The following is a 21421-nucleotide window of genomic DNA, read 5'->3' on the forward strand; positions in this document are numbered from 1 at the left end:
GAGCTACGTAAGTGCGAGTGATGAGCGTCATCAATTTCTCTTCGTTTTACAGCGAAAGCTGTATATAGTTAGGACAAACGAAATACCGTTCTACATTGGTGTCACGAGTGGTTTCCATTGGCTATACTTTCAGTTACATCGTTCTCAGAGTCGTATGTAAGCACCCGCATCATTGGCTGCATTGTGAGCGATGTCGCCTATCCCATCGCAACCGTGGCGGCGAGCACGCGAGCGTCATTTTCTACTGAGCGCCTACCATGGAAACGTGAGAGAGCTCGCATTCGCAGGGATGATGGTGCAGTCCGTGTACGAAAGTAGGCCTGCAAGGCGGAGTGACGGAAGCAACTGCGTACCAATCATCTGGTTGCCTTCCAAGCCACGCTATATCGCGAACGGGAATGGAAGCGCCGGTGGCAGGCGGATCCTGCAAACGACGCCGCCGAGTCGGCTGGCCATGTCAAACGCTTGCAACAATGCCACGCCGAACAAGTGGCTTTACGGCCGCAACAGCGTCATCGAGATGACTGTGGGAGAGCGTTTACCTGGGCGAACACCCCCTTTCGGCGGAAGTTCCTCCAGCGGCCCTTAGACTTTGGCTGCGGCGTCTGTGACCACCTGTGGTTTGAGACAACTACTGTGATCAACGCACTGCGAAAGCCATTTAGCCACTCATTACACTCATCTGTGACCCTGATCATGTGAGGCGCAATGTCCGGCATGCGGAATAAATAGTAATAAACCTAAGCCGAACGTGTGCGAAACTCATTAATAGGAACGAACATGTTACCAATAATTGTAAAATGTTTCAGTGCGATATCGGGGTGAAACCGTTGCTAAACACCTGGGTCACACGTTTCCGCTTTCTGTGCTAAGCCACAGAAAGCTAAATGCCACGAAGTTTTCGGGCGGTGATCTTTTTCCGAACACGTCGGCCCATTTTCAATGTGCTCATCAAAATGTAGCACACTTCAGCGTTCCGCGTCGGCAACTGGTGACATCATTAGCCCTGCAGCAAAATAATTATCAGATAAGCCAATGACGGCGTTTGATCCTTTGTTACGTGATCGCAAATTTGTCCATGGCGATAGAGTGAGTGATATCTATCACTAAATAAGAGTGCAAATGTGATACCATTATAGGATGCCAATAAGTGACGTTGTGTTTTTGCCTCAATGTATGATGATCATAATGCGAGTTAAGTCGTGGCTTGATAAAAGGCATCACTACATCTTGTTTGGGTAGTAGAGCAGAGCCCCAACTCCTGGGTGCCATTTTCTGGCAGGCGTTGTGAAGCGCAGCCAATTAATTCTAAGTGTGTTCATTCAAATTTTGTGGGAACCGATGCACGTCCCGATATTTCTCAGCGCGTCTCCGCTCCGCTCCACAACTAAATGGGAAAAAATAAAAAAACAAATGTCTACAGTGAGGCTGTCCTTTACTTCAGCGGCTATGGCATAGTTGGGGAGGAACAACTTTGTTCACATTCGATGACCGTAACCATATTTTTTCACCACCATAGATACGCGGCCACCATACCTGTGGTGACAGGACAAGAAACAAGGATAGGGTAAGAGACGTATTGCTGTGCATGCTATATCTGAGTCAGGAGGGGTGCACGAGATGTCCCTGACTTGTGACAAGTCTTACGTCAGGCAGCCTATAGGCTATTTCTTAAAATAACAAGAGAACACAAGCTGAGTATTATTTTTGCCTATCGTCTTTGAGATGAGTGCTATCTAACATGTTTAATGGAGTGCCAACTAGCCCAAACAAGCACCTTGCTAAATATGAAGAAATGAAAGTGAATTCGCACATTTGCCTACGCACTGCAAAGCCTGATAGCTGAAGTGCAGTCAAAAGGGATGTGTTGAGGTGGTTCAATTTGCCCCGAACTTACTGAATTTTGTTTGCATATGAATACACGTACACACACAAGCGTACGCACGAATGTACATAAACTATTGTTGAACCTCTTCCCCCTTGCCCAACCGAAAAACATTCTGCTCATACCCCTGCCTGCAAGTATGAACGGCGATGAGATAACGTTAAAGTTCTTGGTTGGAGCAATGAACAAACGATTCGAGAATCTTTTGCAGGCGTTTTTTTACATACATAAATGAGGTGAATTGTGCATCGGGGAGCCTTCATTCAAACATTGCAGAGATAACTATTCTTGGGCATTGGTTGCCCTGTTAGCTACGTTTGTGGCTTTAGGCACACGCGTGGAAATTTTCAAACTTTATGCATTCATTCATTCATTCATTCATTCATTCATTTATATTACTGCATTCATAACACTGTTACAGGTAGGGGGTGTGATTCGCGCATGCAGTACAGTAAAATGTGTGACTGTGAAATACAATAACCACAGCAGACAAAATTATTCTTTATGCCCTGGCACCAAAAAAAATAATTGAAAATGCTGATTGAAGTGTGGGGTTTAACGTCCCAAAACCACCGTGAGATTATGAGAGACGCCGTAGTGGAGGGCTCCGGAAATTTCGACCACCTGGGGTTCTTTAACGTGCACTCAAATCTGAGCACACGGGCCTACAACATTTGCGCCTCCATCAGAAATGCAGCCGTTGCATCCGAGATTTGAACCCGCGACCTGCGGGTCAGCAGCCAAGTACCTTAGCCACTAGACCACTGCGGCGGAGCTGATCGAAAGTGCCCTCCCTGTCATTGTCCTTGTCTTCTTTTTGTGCACGTGCCTTTTTTTCAGCGTCGAACAATACAATCAGTGTTTCACAAACTAGGCAAGTCCTTCTTTACGCTGTTCCACACTTCCGCCGGGACCGAATAACAGAAGCTTTCGCACCGCACATGGTTTTACAGCTTCTTTGTGATTATCCTTCGTTTGACCTAAAGATGGAGGCAGGTGATGACGGACGTGTATTGATTTGATATCACAAATTTCAATCTCTATGACGTCAAAATGATGCCATAACTTTATGACTTCTTCCATCATTCGTATTCACGCAGCGATTGCCGACACCGATAGTCGATTTTCGTGTTCGAAGAGGCATGTAAGGCTTTGGTCTTTAAAAATGTGTTACGTCATTACGAGCTCTGTACTGTCGGCTCTGTTGAGGCTGTATCATGACCACTGTATCACGCCACCCGTCATATTAGCGAAAAGTGACCGTCACCAAATCGTTTACTTTAGGGGTGAAGCTCCTTAAGGCATGGGTCTGTACATCCTACGATGTATGTAGTAGCAGTGGGTAGCCACCGGTGGCACATACCCACTCTAGAGTGAGTATGTGCCACAGGAGATGCGAGGTGGCGGTGCTTGGAGTGTTGACTAGATGGACGCACGGACGGACAGACAGACTAAGAGACGGACCGACGGATGGACGCACGAACTGGCGGACAGAAGGATAGACAGACAGACGGATGGACGAACTGACGGAGGCACACACGGACATACGGATGGACGCATGGATGGACGCACGAATTGTCACGCGGACGGACGGAAGCAAGAACGAACAGACGAACGGAAACGCAGACGTGCTGACGGATGTTTCGCTCCGCTCATCATCATTCACTCCATGGATATGCAGCGATTTTTTGAAAATATGTATGTGACCAACATAACTGGTCATCAAAACTTCCGTTCAGTTTAAGTATACTGCCCCTTAAAATATTCTGGTGAAATGGCCTTATCGCGCCTGAAAATAAACAAGCGCTTTACCAGGATACTTAAACATAATATAGTACAGACAGAAAGGCTAGACTATAGGGGATAGTTGTCTGTGCATAGTTTACACTTGCGACGTGGTGTTTTAAAGTGAAGGCAGACCCCAGAAAACGCACGTGGTGCAAAACACGAGTGCTCATGCTGTGTACTGCGTGTTATTTGTGCGTTTCCCTTCTTGCTTAGCGGGTAGCAGCGATAGGATAGAGATCATGTATGAGCATGTCATGCTTGGTGTCAGAAAATAAAAATCCAGTATTGCGTACGCGTTGTCAGGCACAGTATTAAATTACCGCAAGAATGTTCCGGTGCGTTGTAGCGTAGAAAATTAGGAGTGAGTTAATGAATAAATGATTGTACATAACTATACTGTCTAGTTCGTCGCATGCAGTTTACTGCCTATCTATATACGATTTCCATTATAATACAGCTAGATAAGCAGTGCTGCCGAGCATCGCAGTGTAAACTATACCATGCCCCGAATCCTGTATTCAGTGAAGCATTCACGAGTCACGATGAATAAATACGTTATTGGTATGTCCATATACAAACAAGAAAGAATGAGAAGGACGATTTGTGGTTTTCGCTCTTAAAACCAAGCACTTTTTAAGACTTAAAAGGCTCACTCACTGGAATTTAATGGTCCTGAGAGCGCATCAGTGGCTCCCTTTGGTCTATCGGATCTGTTTCTCTTCCACGAGGCGTCAGCGCTCCAACCGCATGTGTCAAGTTCGAAGTCGCAATAACCTGCGAGGGTAACGGTAGGTAATTGATTATACATAATAGTATTTAATGCTATCTGAACCAGTACGCTATTCTCCAAACACTAGCGAGCGTCACATATCTGGCCATATATTGGTCTCCAGGCCCTCCACATGTCCCAATTTGTAGCGAAAGAAGGACGTCAGTGCAAAACAAGACGACTTGCGAGTGCTCGCCTAAAGTGGTTCATGTGTTAGTTTGTGCCCTTTTCTTGCGCTACAAACTGTCACAATCAAACTTTTTTGCAAAAAAAGCTCTCATTTTCGCTTACCATCACATTCATCTGGAGCCCGCGTGTCAGGGAATTACTGAAGTTTTCGGGACGTTACACAAATAAAGTTCTATCAAACTATTTTTGTTTTCTTGACAAATATGGTTCATGAACTAGTAACTAATATGGTGAATTAGTTGGAGAGAGAGGAAACACACTAATAAGGACAAAAAATTGGGGTTAAAATAGTGAAAAAAATGTAAAAGAAACTCTAACTGCTTTCAATTTAGTAATACCACACGTAGACAATCCACTAAAAGGATGATTCTGATCGATGGGTTCGAAAGGTGAAAAGAGATTGCGCAAATCACCTCACCCTGATTAACAAGCAATTCATCACAACAAAGTATTGCCTGTTTGAAGGATCTTATTTTCAAACACTAGTTATTTTGTATTGGACACCATAAGGCTCTTTCGTAATAGAGTGCGTATAAATGTCAAAAGCGATAACGATTCTTCTGAACACACGGCACTCACCTAGTCCATCCGTAAGAACGTCGCACTCTCCCCTACTTAACTGCAGAGGCCCCAGAGCGACCACCCCGTCTTCACGCAGTGATGGGGTATTTGAAATGGTGAAAACCATCTGCGAATTGAAAATTAATGGTACAGTGTCGTGCTCATACGATCTATGTCTAAAATAGTACGACGTGAAAGCATCACAGTTGGGAGATCGTGCACGTGACAAGTTTCGCCCGGTCCGATAAATTTGCCACAATACAAATTGTACGATACAGTAAAGGTAATTCATAGGGAGGCAAGGGTTGAGACATGAGAAGAAACAAAACCAACATAGTAGATGTGATCTTTAAGTAGAAAAGGAATCAAGATATGCACATCACAAAATTCGAAAACATGATTTCCTGCGTGTATATAGTTACTTAAATTGATTGTAAGTATAATCTGCGGATACTTGGGAACAATAATCAGCAGCATTTCTTTATTGCATCTTTTAGAAATATATCATTCAAAATAACTCATGCTAAGTTCATTCATAAAATAACGTCTCAACCAATACTCATGCTGGTTATAGTTGTGAAGGTAAGTGGCCGATTAAAAGCGTGAGCACCAAAACTCCGTGAAAGTGTCTAAAATTTATATAAATTTCATTAACAACTGAGGATACCCACATTCTCGTTCTTTACAATTACGTGAAAAAAGTATGTGAAACTACTAGTAGAATATGATGACAGCACATGTGTGTGCGTGCGTGCGTGCGTGTGTGTGGGGGGGGGGGGGGCGCAATCGTCCAGGTACATCTTCCATCTAAAAAATCGCCAGGCCTGCGAAGAATGCGCAGCACAGTCACCGCAAAAAGCTTGAAGGGTGGCCTTTCAGAGCTTTTTATGAACAGTCTTTGCGTAAATGCTACAACCACAATTTATGGGGACCCACTACGCCATAAATAAATATGATTTCTGTGTAGCACACCGGCATTTACTTTGCTAATCTTCATCATATTTGAGGGAAGCGTGGTATCTGCTAAACACTGGAAACGAATTTTGTGCGAATTTTGAGTAGGATTCAGTGGCTGACGACGATTAAGAATTACGTCTGAACTGGGTATGTGCCAAAGTTATAAGGTGATAAAGAACAAGCGTTTGTGATGTGTTGGAGCATTGAACGACCGACTCGCTACGCAATTCGCATTCTGTGACGCCTGGTTGTTCCTTTGCTGGTATAAAAAATAGTTCCTTTCTAGACTTCAACCTGCCTAAGGAAAGTTTCCGAAGCCAGGTTGCGATCTCATCACAGCTTTCGCTGTAAGACTATCGTACGAAGAAACGATATTCGTACTTGGAAAGTACTACCAGCGATGTTTCATCTTGAGGTCAGCGAAAAACACAAAGACAGGAAACAAGACAACAAGACCAACGCGGAATGGTGGATTTAACTGATGTGAACATATAACCTTATACACGATTATGCCACGTGCACAAAAACAAGTCAGGCCTACGCGGGATATTCGCTGCCAAGCCGCAATCTAGACTGGAGGGCAACGTTCTCAGAGCCCATTGCAAACTCTACTAGGGGGCCTGCTACAAGTTGTGGGATCTAAATATGGCGAGATCCATGCTCTTGGAGTGAACGGTCACAGCAGACGCGGTCGGAACAAACACACCTGACTCACCATGTAGGCCCACCGCAGACGGCCCGCTGTGCCGTCTACGGCAGACCCACCGCTGGAAGCAACCATCTGCGCTATCGCCCCACGCCAAAAGATACCAGCTTATTTCTTGCGCACCGCCAACAAGGCTTCCCGCCAGGCGTCGCCGCTTGAGCTAACGCTTTCTAACCATCACGGTGATGATGGTGGCGGCGAGAAACTCTCACGAGCACAATGCCAACTACCGCTCAATAGTTGTGTTCCCGAAATACGGCTTCTGCGCAAAACAAGTGCACAACGCGACGCAAATAACTTTACAATGGGTGTCAGCACCCCCAAAAAGTTCAGAGGCGAAAGGACAAGGCGGAGATGATGCTTCATCATACGCGTATTCACAAGTATTGTTGCACAAACTAGGCACATTACTGAATTGTGTGCGGCTTTGTAGCGCGACACTTTGTTGATGTTGTGGCCCATGTATATGAAATGTGGCTCAGCGAGTTGTAATAAGTGGGTAAGTTTTAAAACCGAGCCATTGCACAATTCCCATTGTGCAACGCTTCGTATACAAGTGTACGTTTTCTATACACAAGATATTTGCACAGCTCCTAACACGACTTCTCGCCTGTCATGATGCTTTTATGGCGTCTTTCTTCGAGACAGTTTTAAAGCATTGGCTTGCTTATGCGCTAGAATACTTGGCGCTTTCGCAAAGTACCTGCTTCAAGTACAGTTCAATAGTGGTCGCTAAGCCGCAACTCGTGGTCATTCACTGAAGGTGCGAAGTAATTACTGTAGTATCAGTCAGACATTCTGCACACCTCCGAAGCTGCTGTTATTGCTGTGGTTGACTATTGTCGTGAATTACGGCTGATCTCTTGCAATGAGCGGACAGGTTTTATTCACTCGGTCTTTTAAAATTTGAAGGCGCATGACGCTTGTGCGATTCTACGCATTTTAAATGCAACATTTGCTTAGCTGCTGAACGCATGTTCTTGGCAGACGTGTCAGCTTAGGAGGGTATTTCTGCGAAGCATTTTCAGGCTTTGACGTTGTTATTTTGTAGAATACCGTCATGGTCCGTAGAATGCTTATGTTTCATTCCTGTCAGATACTTTTGCAATTTTTCCCTTGAGAGCGGGCGATATCTGTATTGTATATTTGTGGCGTACAACACCGCCAATTTCTACCTGAACAGCTGACGCTCATGCGACCTGATAAATAACGTCATTTGCGGCTTTGTGTAATCATTGAAATAGGAAAAGTTAAGTACGTGCTTGGTCTTGCCTAGATATCGAGAACTTGCCGGCGTCTGTAAATGACAAGGTGGCTAGTGAGCTAGTCGTGTCGCTTGGCAGGTTGCCACTGTTCTCACAGCATTACTATGGTGAGAGTCAGGGTATAATGGACGTGCAATTCTACGATGAATTTGCAGAGAGATGTTTCAGCTTAGATATTGCGAAACTTCACTGTCGAAGTGTGAAATAAACATTGCCCTACAGAATCCACCACTATTGACAACAGTAACAGCTTTCGCTGTAAAAAGAATGCACCAAAAAAACATAATAATGAATAATGTACCAGCTCATACCGGCAAGACAATATCATTAGGCTTGAGTGATAAAGCTCAAGAATGCTTGTTTTCCTCCTCCGTTTCTTGTGTGATAATATCTTTCAACAGTGACAATGCACCCGTCATTTGCTTGTCAGGACTGCTTCTACCATTATTTTTATGAGTTATCGTAGATAACTCATGAAATACATCGTCATCGTAGATAATACATCGTCAGGCCAAGGATTTTTTTCCTTGTCAACACGTGATCCTGTGGGGTTTAATGACCGCTGATCCATTAGCCCAATTTTCCGTTCGCCGCTACAGTCGATTATGCTGTGCAACGGTGATATACCTTGTTATGTATGCTGTCCAGGCTCACCGTCCTCTGCACGTAGTACCACCGGTCGGTCAATGCGCGATCCCTTTGGAGAAAAAGCTCCACAGTTTCCTTGTCGCTGGTCGTGCTGGGAGACTTCTCCAAAGTGAGCTTCAGCGACGCGCCTTGTCCACCGAACATGTGATACCAAAACGAGAAGCAGGCTGGTTGAGACTGGGGTCCGACAATTGGTGACTGAAGCACCGCTGTCCCTCGGGATCTTGCTAGTTCTAACCCAGTTAGGTAGGCCATATTACCTGCGTCACAAGTAGTAGGCACGTGCACCGTCAAAGAAAATTCAAATAACAAATTTGCTTTTCGATTTAGATGCAATAACAAAAGTGGTTTTATTTATTTTCAGCATACTGGCTGCTATGGTGTATGTGTACATATTTAAGGCTTTTGTTTGTTTCAGTATGTTATTCTAGTGTTCATTACATTTATTTTCATTCGTAATATTAATTTTTAAATTCAAGTCTCTCTGTTAGTTTTTCTTCACTTGTTTATTCTTGTTAATTTCATTGAGGCATTGTGCATCTTAAATCACCAGAACAGATGCATGATAATGATTTAGGGAGCAATAATTTTTATAAGAGCTTCACTACCAACACCTTTGTACAGCTTTTTTATATTATGGCAAGCGCGCACAGACACTACTAAACAGGAGGGATATTTCAAAGGCTGTTCTTTACAATGCCAACAAGTCTGCAAGAACTATTCTGTTATTTCACAAGTCTTCATTCTGTCCATATGTCCCTGTATAATTCAGCCATGTGATATCGTTTCATCGACATGTCGAAGGCGTCAGCTGTGCTTGACGACGACGCCCTCTGCGTTTCGAGGTGCTGGCTTTCACCGCATTATTGCAAGCGAGATTTAAGTCATAACGGAATGATCGTTCTCGGACACCTTTAAAGGGTACGAAAATGCAACCTGATTCAGAGATCAGCTTGACTTCTAAATACAATACCGGTTCTGAGAGTGCTACATTACAATAGCGCGTAAGCCTAGTTATGGGCTTTTGTTTAAAAGTTTCATGGCTTTCTTTGAACGCCGGGAAAAATCACGCTGCGCGCGCGTTGGTACACGAAGCTGGATCGATTATTTCGAAATGCCGTCTGCGATGGAATGACACGCACTTGGCCATTAATGAATGTGAAAATTTTGCTGAATTCGCCATATTTTGAAAACGTTCCCCAGAATGCGAAATTCTCACTAAGGGCGTCATATGATGACAAAAAACGGTCTTGTGTTTTTAAAGTTGGAGTTTCTCCCTTTTTAAAATATTTAGTTGCAGTAACACGGAAAAAAAATTTATAGTTTATTTAAATGCACATGCGTGAACTCGTCTTCTTGGTTTTCTTCCTGAAACGACATGTTCACAGACTATCGCATTTATGCTGGATCTTTTGAATGTACATGTATATTTTTTTTTACCCTTACCACCATCAAACGTCTTCCACCAAAGGCATGTACGTTTTTTTCCGAGAGCATCCATAGTGTTGTCAATTCAGTATCACTGATCACTGTATTGATTATAAATATTTTTCACTTACTGAATAAAGTGATTCTGGTTTGTGATTTTCCACTGGATGATTATTACAAATGTTTGCGCTTTCTCAAGAGCTGCTGCAATGGTACATAATGAACTATAGGCTTGACGTGTCTAGCCATGTTATTCATAACTGCCATTCAAGCATTTTTCTTTCTGTGTTTGGATCTGTAGAGCTTTCAAGAACTGCAAACTGGGCAAATTTGTAAGTTTTTTTATGCTGATGAAGGCACCTAAAGATGGTGAAAAAAAAAGGCCGGGCACACATCCTGTGTTAACAGATTAAGTGATTACTTTTAATCCCCTAATGCCTACTGCAACATTTCTGAAGGAAAACATAATAATTAAAAATTCAAACTGACATTTTCAGGACGAATTCTGGAACAGTGCGTAAGCACTGTACGAAAATGCACCACAGCAGTTACACAGATTTACTGTTATTCAGGAGCATTTTACGCTCCCCCTGGCCGTTGGCTATCGTGTTTTTAAGATCAAATCAATTTATGTTCGACCACTCAACTGTGATTTTAGTTAAACTCCATAAAACAGGCGTAGTGTAGCTTGACTTATTTGCACATCCGGATATTCTCATTCATCTTAGCTCGGTCGCACGTTAGCTGCTGCGTCGGCTTACTTTAGACGCAGCATCGCTTTGTGCACCTCCCCCACTAAATATTTACAGCTAAATGAGCCGTCGTTCGAAGGAAATACGCACGTATTCTAATCACTTCATTAACTAGTCAAGCTTACTTTAGTAAACCACGTAATCAATAAACGTTATGCGGATATCAACCTCCTTCCCGCTTTGAACTTGAATAGGGTACCTTCCATAGAAGTTTAATCGATTTTAATAATCACGATAATTTTGTGCGAGTTCAAATATTTGCATTGAGCGACTGAAAACAAGGCGCTTTGATAGGGCGTCAGGACAATTATGAATGTTGTCTTACCTTTTTTCGTAGGATATGAAACAGGACCCAGGTTTAAAGGTCGGCTCACACGAAATCTCCACTTTGGTATTGAAGAGCCAAGTGACGACCATTTGCAGAAGTTTGAGGCTTGGAAATCACAGGTCAGCAGCTCCGCTACATTTATGCACGTGAAAAGCGGCAGGGGATAAATTGGCTTCAAAGTATTCATGCAACATGTGCTATATCTTCTATCAATTGTTTTTTTCGTCCCAATGATTTCATTTGCAAACCTCTATCCCGTATTGCCTAATATATATCATTTATTAATAGATATTACAGTAGCATCAAAATGACAGGAAAGTGGCAGTGAAATAATTGAACTTTCGCTCATAGACCTGGTAATAATATGCATACGAACAACATTATTTATTTATTCATTCATTCATTCATTTTCTCACATAGGACTATCAACAGGTGCATAGGCTCCGCAGAAGGCTCACTTTGGTTACAACGATATTAGAAAAAAAATCAACATAATCTCATGAAAGTGTGGTGTTGTAATACAGCAAGAAATATTATTATCAATCATTATGGCTTCTACTCAGAAGAGCCACAAGTAAGTCATACCAAACAATGTCTACATTGATATCAACTATAATATCAGAATATATAGCACTGACGTTGCATTGTCCCAATCAGAGTAAAATCCACTTGCATACAAATTGGGTCCTGTCTCAAAATTGCCGAAAAATATTTATATCAACTGAAAGATCGATTGAACCAAGACACTCAAAGAGCCACTCACCAGGATCTCAAAATAGCAAAAACAGCGCACTTCTTTGACGCAGACAGCAGTTCTCGTGACGACTATAGTGTACACAATTTTGAGTGGTTTATATTGTCACCTACTTCTAGCAGTGCTCGTCCCGCATCACGGCGCAGTGCTCGTCCAGCATCAGCACGGCAAAGAACGAGTCATTGCCTATGCCAGCCGCTCACTGTCCCGTACCGAAGTGAATTACACGACCACAGAGAAAGAGGGTCTCGCAGTAGTGTGGGCGATCACCAAGTTTCGCCCGTACCTCTATGGTCGTCCATTTAAAGTGGTGACGGACCACCATGCCCTGGGCGCCCTTAGCTCATCTGACGGTTTCCTGGGCGCCCTTAGCTCATCTGACGTCAGCAGACGCCAGCGAGAGGATGAAGAGATTCGACCGCTCATCGACTATCTGGAGGGTCATAGCGCCGTTATACCTCGCCATCTATTTTGTGTCATGACGTTTTTCTGCCTCCGAGGTAATGTCCTGTGCAAAAAAAAAACGCCCGTTCTACGAGCCGCGCTTACCTCCTCGTCGTTCCGAAGGACATGCGGGACGAAGTCCTCTCCGCGTGCCATGACGAGCCCACATCTGGTCATCTGGGTTACTCGCGAACGCTCGCCAGAGTAAGTGAGGCGTACTACTGGCCCGGACTTTCGGCAAGCGCGAAGCAGTACGTTAAAAGCTGTCGTCAATGCCAGCGTCGAAAGTCGCCACCAAGCAAGCCGGCTGGGTTACTTCAGCCAATTGATCCACCCCACAAGCCATTTGACCAAGTCGGCATGGACATTCTCGGCCCATTTCCTTTATCGTCCGACGGCAACAAATGAGTCATTGTTGCAACTGACTATTTGACCCGCTATGCTGAGACACAGGCGATACCACGAGCCACGGCTTCTGAGGTAGCACAGTTCTTCATGTGCCACATTGTTCTGCGCCACGGTGCTCCATCTACAGTGATAACCGACAGAGGAACAGCGTTCACTGCACAGCTTATTGATGGAGTTTTTCGGCTAAGTAACACTAGGCATAGAACGACGACTGCTTACCATCCGCAGAGCAACGGCTTAACCGAGCGACTAAATAAGACAGTCACAAACATGATCTCCATGTACATCGACGTCCAACACAAAACATGGGATCGCATTTTGCCTTATGTGACGTTCGCTTATAACACCGCCGTTCAAGAAACAACCCGATTTACACCGTTTCGCCTTCTCTACGGCCGCGAAGTTCAGACGATGCTGGATGCGATGCTTCCTTATCCTTATGAAGGCGCTGATCGATTAACAACTGACGCAGAAGAGTTTGCAGAGCGTGCCGGGGAAACGCGCCAGCTCGCCCGGCTACACATTGGTCAGCAGCAACAGGTCGATGCACGACGTTACAATATGCGTCACAATGACGTATCTTACAGTCCGGAAGATCAAGTTTGGGTTTGGACCCCTGTTCGACGCCGTGGCCTCTCCGAAAAGTTGCTCAGCAGATACTTCGGTCCGTATAAAGTAATACGCCGCGTAAGCGACGTAAACTATGAAGTGGTTCCGGACGCTACGTCGTCACGATGGGCACAACGAAAACAACCGACCTCTGACATAGTTCACGTGGTGCGCATGACGCCCTATTTTGCGCATTCCTAAAAGACCACTTTTTCTGTGTTTTTTTTATTTGTGCTCTGACAATTGCCCCATCATTGGTGAACTTATCGCGTCTAACATTTGATCATTGGTGCCCTTTTTCATTGTTTAACCTACTTTGTTTTGGTTATTTTTTTTCAATAACTTTACAGCATCGGGACGATGCTCTTTCTTTTTTTTGTTAAGGAGGAATATTGCCACCTACTTCTAGTAGTGGGTCGTATGCCAAGGTGAAGGTACACGCCACAGAGAAGAAAGAAGTGCGCGTGGACCCCCGCTCTGAAAAACAAGCTCAACCGACGCGCTTGGTTAGAGCCCTGTTGCTCGGATATCAATGAATTTTGTCGACACCCCCTAGAGCGACGTGACAATATACGCGAAGTATCAAATGTGATTGGTCTCCTTCACTACTTCGCAATTCAGCTTCCCATTCATTCTTCCTTGTCTGGCATGAATACCGTGCATGATCAACCAATCACACTTCATTTTACGTGTTTACAACTGCACCAGCAGTGATAACAGCGTGCAGCTGAGAAGCGCGTAATCCTGACAGGCATAGGCTTTAGGGCTTAGTACTGACATTGTTCACGTGATTTTAAGAACTAAGAGGCGAGGAGTGTGCATGGCGTGGGCGAACGGTAGTGGAGTAGAGGACAAAACTACACCCTCGTCTTTCAACGTGGGGTGGTGAGTGGCACTTGAAGAAGAAAGTAGCGCTTATTCACATACAGATACATTTTGCACCAACGAACCATACAACAAGTATTGCCACGTTTTCGTGCGCATCGAAAAAACACAACTCACTTTTTGTGATCAAAGATGTTATATGAAGAGCGGACTCCGTTTTGAACCTCTAAAACAAAATTTATCACCATACACGTCAGGCAGACTTCACACGTCACCGCTTTTTGAAGCACACACACTTCATACAGAGGTCTATGCTCAACATCGTCGAAGCTTGCTGGGGCTGTAAGATTTCATAATTTAGTGGGTTGCTGCTATTGGCTGATGGCTCACAAAAATCAAGAGCCTCGTTTGAATTAGGTGTGCTTCTTGATTATACCACTGTGCGCAATACATGTCGCACTTTAATTAACCAGCTAAAATAGACAAAAGCTTAGTTTTAAGTTTCGATCCCAATGAATGGATTGCGAAATCAGACAACTGAATCGTCTGCGGAACGAACACGGGTACGGGATACTCGGCGCATGTGCAGTAAATTTGTGCGCGCTAAAGCAGTGCGCGCAACTAGGCTATATTAAAAGGGCATGTATTGTTGCATACCTTTAATGACTGGTTTATTTATTCTCTGCGGTTTTTATGTTTTACTCTTGCCCATTTTTCTCTCCTGTTGTCTTTATGCGTTTTGCTACCGTATTTGCCTTTGCACAGGAAGTCCCGATGCAGTCTCTTGACATTGGGACCACCTTCTACTATATGCTTGCAACTTCGCCAACATTTATTAATGAATTCTTTCTGAACCTGATTTTGCATTGCTATGTCTAAATGCAGGTACCTTTAGCGTGTCTATCTATCTATCTATCTATCTATCTATCTATCTATCTATCTATCTATCTATCTATCTATCTATCTATCTATCTATCTATCTATCTATCTATCTATCTATCTATCTATCTACCTATCTACCTATCTATCTATCTATCTATCTATCTATCTATCTATCTATCTATCTATCTATCTATCTATCTATCTATCTATCTATCTGCTTGCCTGCCTGCTTGCCTGCCCTCCTGCCTGCTTGCCTGCCTGCCTGCATCTGGGTGCTGGGTAATCATGTCGTCGAAAACGTGAATATCCCGTCGCATACGCCGTCAAAGCTTTTCCGGCCGATACGCGTGACACATATCCGTATACCACAAGCTGAATGTTGTAGGTGCCCAGTAGAGGAAAGGCAGAAAATTCCCGTCATCTTTAACGTACATGGTGTGAGCCATGCGCTCAAGAGAACTGTTAGCAAAGCAGGTGCAAAGCTCGTTTTCTCGGGTATACCCGTAAGCTCGGCCGTTTAAGCAAGAAAGTAAACGCTGACAACGCCAAGGAGCATGCGAGCGTCAATAAACACAGGACGTAGTACGTGGAGTGCGTTAGCGACGTAGTGTACGACATTCTGTTGTCTTGTGATCGCACCTATACTGAACAGACAGGTCATTGTTGGAACGACTACCTGAGAGAGCACGCCAACAATATCAGGACTATAACAAGCAGCACCTTAGAAGCCCATGTTTCACGTGCAGCAGAGCCCCGCTATTTTATAATTGCAAGATGCTCACATTATATCGCAACAGGACAGAATGCAAAATCAAGGAGACTTTTTATATCAAAAAGAACGTAAATATGTGCGTTAGTGAGCCTTCAGTCGCCCTCCTGGATAAAAAGATTGTGTTTTTGAGCGGTTAATTGGGGACACTTTGACTTGTGGCAAGTTCTTGCGTTTCATCTGTATGTCCACGTAATCGTTCTAATCTTGTTTTCGTTTTCAGGTATACATTTCCCGGTGTCATAAATTTACACACACTCGCTCATCAGCGTTTGCGTTGTTTGATAATTCTTTCTCCGTTGCATCTTTGCCCTATTTCTCGCATCATCAGTTCGTTATATTGTAAAGGCATTTCAACTTCCACCAATATGTCTCATCTGGGCAGAAAATGTTGGTGCGTTTCTAATGAAAACTCCTCGCTCTGTTTACTCCCGATGGTATCAGTGGGTGGAGAGGCGACGCGAAGTGGGGTTGGGGGAGCAGAATAAGGGTAGAGTGCCGCTGTGGCTTGTGCGTCCACTTCACCAACCCTCACCGAGTAGCCATGGCAGTGTTCCGCACAACAATTAATAGTTATAAAGACCAGCTCACTTGCAAAAGCTTGCACATGTTCTGTGGCGGCTGAACTAGGTGAGGTAGCTATACTTGTTTACAACCTGACTATAAAGTCACGCTCCGCCCCACTACTATGGCGCACCTTCCGTGAAGAGTCATGCCAAACTGTTTCTATTGTACGTACTCCTGTGTTTATATCGCGCATGTGAATACTACTGTTATAAAGAAGTAAATGTTCATCGTCCTTACAAATAATTACATTTCCCCGAGCAACCGTCACGCAATCGTTGCTGAAATTTGCAAGGAAGTTCAAGTACTCTAATCGGAAATTAGCAATACGATTGCGCAGTCCACGCGCAAAAATTATCTCCCTGAAACGTGTGCATGTGCTTCTCGCGGAAGTAAACAATCGCAATTTATTGGTCCTACCTTTTCAAGTACTCTAATACATTTTGTTAGCAGGTTTCTCGCTGTATAGTTGTTCCTTAGTCGCGTAGAGTGTATTACTGATCCGCATAAAAATGCGTCTAGCATTTGTGTAAGTTCCATTGGCACACTTCGTAAGTGTTTAGATTAGTAGCACTTCTAGCACTTGAGTGTACCGGTTGAATAAACCCTGTTTTGTGGATTGAGCGTCTATTAAAATTTTGTGTACGTGGGACAGCGACGGCTGTGGTAGAAGCCTACATTTATTCTTAGATTGTAGCCCGATATACTCCCTTCTGGGGGTCTGTCTAAGAGAGCCTAATAATACAACTATAGTGTTATCGAAAGGACGCAAAAGGAGGCAAAAGGCTACGCCGTGTATTTATTCACTCAAGTTTGTGTTCATCAGGCCAACTTTATTAACATACTTTTTTCCCAATCATCGAGTCGCATGTTTTCAAATCGGGCAGTATACACATCGCGCCATAATCTAAACTATCACGCTGTGAAATGTGTCAAAATCACCTAGCGAAGAAATAATAACAGTGCTCTTAGTAATGACGCATTATAATGTAGCATTGAGGACCTTTAAGACAACAACGTGTACATGGGGCGACAGCCGTAAAACTGCATATACTAGGGATGCAGTAGCAGCATAGATTGCGTTGGTTACCGTTTGATTTTGGAGTGGGGTGTTTAAATGTTGCAGTATCTTTTCCCTATGCTGAACGTCACATGAACGATAGAACAAGAATTTTTAAGGTTAAGTGTAGTGGGGAATTCGCAAGGCACTGACTAAAGGGACCATCTCTCTCTGACTGCGAAGCGCGAGTGTGTGCACGAGCTGTAGACGCTGGACTGCTCGAGCATTTCTGTCCGTACCGGCTGCCTGCCTACTACCTGGCGTCACTATTAAACTCCCTTGCATTAGTAATAATTAGGTTAACAAGACAGAAAGGTTGGTCAAACTAGTGCTGTGCACAAAACATTCTATTTAAGCTGTAGCTGTTCACTAGTGAAGATAAGACAAAATTACATGATCTAGTGCCAATGTGCGCACAAAACATGATGTTGGTATACTGTAATTTTCTTTCCTATTTTCATGTCTACAGGTTGGTTGGTTGCGAAATTATATTGTGGTCCTGCAAGGCGAACGTCAGCGCGCAGCGGGTGACTCCCATGTCGGGACCGTTAGGTCAAGCCTATCGGCTGCTCCGCGGGCCTGCTGGACGGCCCAAAGTTGGTCGGCCGGGAGGGAGCTGCGTGGGGCCGCCTCCCACCTTACCGATGTAGTGTTGGGGTTAGTGTACATTGCCTTGCACTCCCAGAGCATGTGCACCAGCGCGGATACATCCCCACATGCGGGGCAAGCGTCATTGGGGAACACGTCAGGATAAAAAGCGTCAAGAGGTCTCAAATTAGGGTACGTGTCGGTCTGCAGTAGTCTGAGCGTAAGGGCCTGTGGCCTATTAAGATTTGGATGAGGGAGTGAATATAGTGTTCGCGCGAGGTAAAATTGTTTTGTCATTTCGTTGCACGTGGCAGGCGCGTCCCTGTTTTCCGCAACCCCGTTGGCCCCGAATCGTTGCCTGGAATCGACGCGGTCGGTTAGCGCGCGCGCGGCCTCGTGGGTAGACTCGTTGAGGTTGGGGGGAGCACCTTGGACTTGTCCAACATGTGCAGGAAACCAGATCAGTACGTGGTGCTTGATACCATCGCGTCCACCACTCTAGAGCACGCGCAGGGCTTTCTTGGAGATTACACCGCACTCAAAAGCGCGAATAGCTGACCTAGAGTCACTATAGAGGACCTCCCTTTCACCTTCCAGGATGGCCAGGGCGATGGCCACTTGTTCGGCAATCGTCGATTTGTCAGTGTGAACCGATGAGCAGTTGGTGATTTGCTGTTTGGAGCGGACGACGACTGCGGAGAAGGCACGGCTCCCCTGGTACACTGCCGCGTCGACAAAGCTGACGCCGTGCTCCTCACTGTGAATCTGCTTGAGAAGAGTTGCAGCTCTAGCCCGTCGCCTACCACGATAGTGCTCGGGATGGACATTCCTCGGTATTGTTGCCACGGTGATGAGGTCGCTCATTTCACGGCGCACCTGTCTCATCTTCTCGTCCCCTTCAGCCGAAGAGTGACCGAGCTCTCGGAGTATATGTCTGCCGATCTGGGAGCACGAAATGGTGTGCGGGTAGAGCCCATTGTCTACTAGGTACCGAGTCAACCTATTGAGGACAACATGCTCGGCTACCTTTCCCACGCAGGATGTGAGCGAAATGAGCGCATGTTGTTCACGTTGGGTGGTCTCCCCGGCTTGGGAATGAGCACGGTGCGTGCGACCTTTCACGAGTCGGGGACCTCGCTGCTCTTCCATGCCTCGTTGATTACTTCGGTGAGGTAGTCGATTGACCGGTCGTCCAGGTTGCGCAGGGTCTCATTAGTTATGCCGTCGGGGCCAGCGGCAGACCTTCCATTGAGCCCGTGGAGCGCCTGCCGAACCTCTTCGTGGCATATCTTGGCGTCCAGTTCAGTGTTGGCCGGTCCCGAGTACTCGAGGTACGTTGTTGCGGGGTTCGAGTTGACAGGGAGGTACTTTTGCACCAGCTGCTTAAAAACCTCCTCTTCTGAAGAGGACTGCTTGGCTTCGTGCATGGCTCGCGCTAGTACGTTCCGCTGGTTAGTTTTGGTGTTAGTCTCGCTGAGCAGGTGCTTGAGCAGGTTTCATGTCTTGCCATTACGCATCTGGCCATCTACCGAGTTGCACACCTCGTCCCACTGCTGCTTGGAGAGGACGCGGCAGTGCTCCTCGATGGTCTTGTTTAGGTTGGAGATTTTTTCGCGCAACCTGCGATTGAGGCGCTGGCCTTTCCAGCGGGCGAGAAGTGACTGCTTGGCCTCGAGCAGCTGGGCAAGACGGCTGTCCCTTTTTTCAACCGGAAGGTCAGTACTAATATTCTTCGTGGTATTTATGACGTCCTCTCTGAGCTGGCTAATCCACTGTTGGAGGCTTGGCCGGTTGAAATTAGGGGTCGGTCGTTGCGGACCTTGCGAAACTGGTCCCAGTTGGTCCAAGAAAACTCCCGTGCCCTCTTTCGGACCACTAAGAACTGCGTCACCAGGACGTAATGGTCGCTACCTAAGTCAATGTTTGAGTTGGCCCACTGTACATCGGGGAGATTCTTGACGAAGGTCAAGTCGGGAGTCGAGTTTCTGCAGGATGAGGTGCCCAAACGAGTGGGAAAGGCTTTGTCAGTGATTAGAGCCAGGTCCATGTCCGTCGTGTTTTGCAACAGTTCCGCGCTCTTGCTTGTATTGTACGGGTGGCCCCAAGTGTGGTGCGGAGCATTAAAATTGTCCGCCACAACCAGGGGGTTGGGACCTGCCAAGTTGACGGCCTTCTTTATGAGAGCCCTGAAGCGCTGCCATCGGTCCTTAGGGCTACTGTACACGTTGAGAAAAAAGATGCTGCTTCGGTCCGAGCTGCGCGGCAGAATCTCGGTCATGACATATTCGGCGCTGCTGCTGGCCATTTTGAGGTCGTGAGAGATGTGTGTGAGCTTGTTACTGACCAAGGTGCAGACGCCCCGGCCATCAGAATAACGCGAAAAGGGCTGGTAACTAGTCAATGTGACGTTTGGGGTTAATGTTTCCTGAAGCAGAATGACGAGGGGTTTTTCACTAGAGCCTCGAGTGTACTGCTGCAATGACACCATTTTACTGGGGAAGCTCCTGCAGTTCAACTGCCAAATGAGAACGTCTCACTTGGTTTGGCCATCTTGGTGCTTTTGTGCGCTGGTGCTGCCCACAGATTGGCTAAGAATAGCGTGAACGATGGGGCCCGTAGCGCCGGGCTGGGGTTGTACGACGGCGGTTGAGGTCAAAGTGGGTTTCACCATGCTTTCGAGAAACGACTCTGCCTTGGACACTCGGTCGTCTTGTGCGGCCAGGGTGATCTGCAGTTGGGCGAAATTCTCCCCGAGCATATTGATGCTGTCTCTGAGCGCGGATAGCGTGTCTCGAAGCTCAGACCTGACTCAAATCGCTACACCTTCCTGTTCGTAGGCCACGGCCCTCTTCTTGGGAGCACTATGACTCTCACTGCTGCAGTCGCCGGCTTCAGTGCTGTGCACCTCCGTGGGTAGGGGCATTGTATCGGCGACGCATGCGCCGGCGGGTTGTGGTGGTGGGTTCTTCGCGTTCTTAATCTCAGCAATTTTGGACAAAAGCATCTTTATGGTTTCCCTCATCGCTGCGTTCTCGCGTTTCAGCTGGGAAATGTCGCGCGCGCTCTCCGCGTGATCTGGGAGTGACTTCGGCAGTACCTCAGCTGGCCCTCCTCGGACCGTGTCAACCCAGGTTAACTTCTTGCTTCTCGCTGACACACCGCTAGGCTTCTGTTGACGCCTGGTAGGCCTGGATCGAGACCAGGAGCGGCTCCCAAACTTGTAGTGCCGCGCTCTTCCTCGG

At 45.8% G+C, this 21421-nt stretch overlaps 1 protein-coding gene across 3 annotated transcripts in view; it reads right to left on the reverse strand.

Annotated features, from left to right (window-relative positions):
- The window catches only part of LOC119169741 (MAM and LDL-receptor class A domain-containing protein 1), a 317209-nt gene that overhangs the window by 242610 nt on the left and 53178 nt on the right, over positions 1 to 21421 (reverse strand). For all 3 annotated transcript variants that reach the window (XM_075886843.1, XM_075886841.1, XM_075886842.1), the window contains exons 13-16: positions 11274 to 11408; positions 8748 to 9028; positions 5211 to 5319; positions 4331 to 4447 (exon numbers count right to left, since the gene is read on the reverse strand). In XM_075886843.1, the coding sequence (XP_075742958.1) occupies positions 4331 to 4447; positions 5211 to 5319; positions 8748 to 9028; positions 11274 to 11408 (642 nt within the window). The remainder of the gene's footprint in view (positions 1 to 4330; positions 4448 to 5210; positions 5320 to 8747; positions 9029 to 11273; positions 11409 to 21421) is intronic.

The sequence above is a fragment of the Rhipicephalus microplus genome, chromosome 2, assembly GCF_043290135.1.
Source record: "Rhipicephalus microplus isolate Deutch F79 chromosome 2, USDA_Rmic, whole genome shotgun sequence".
NCBI classification, from domain to species: Eukaryota; Metazoa; Arthropoda; class Arachnida; order Ixodida; family Ixodidae; genus Rhipicephalus; species Rhipicephalus microplus.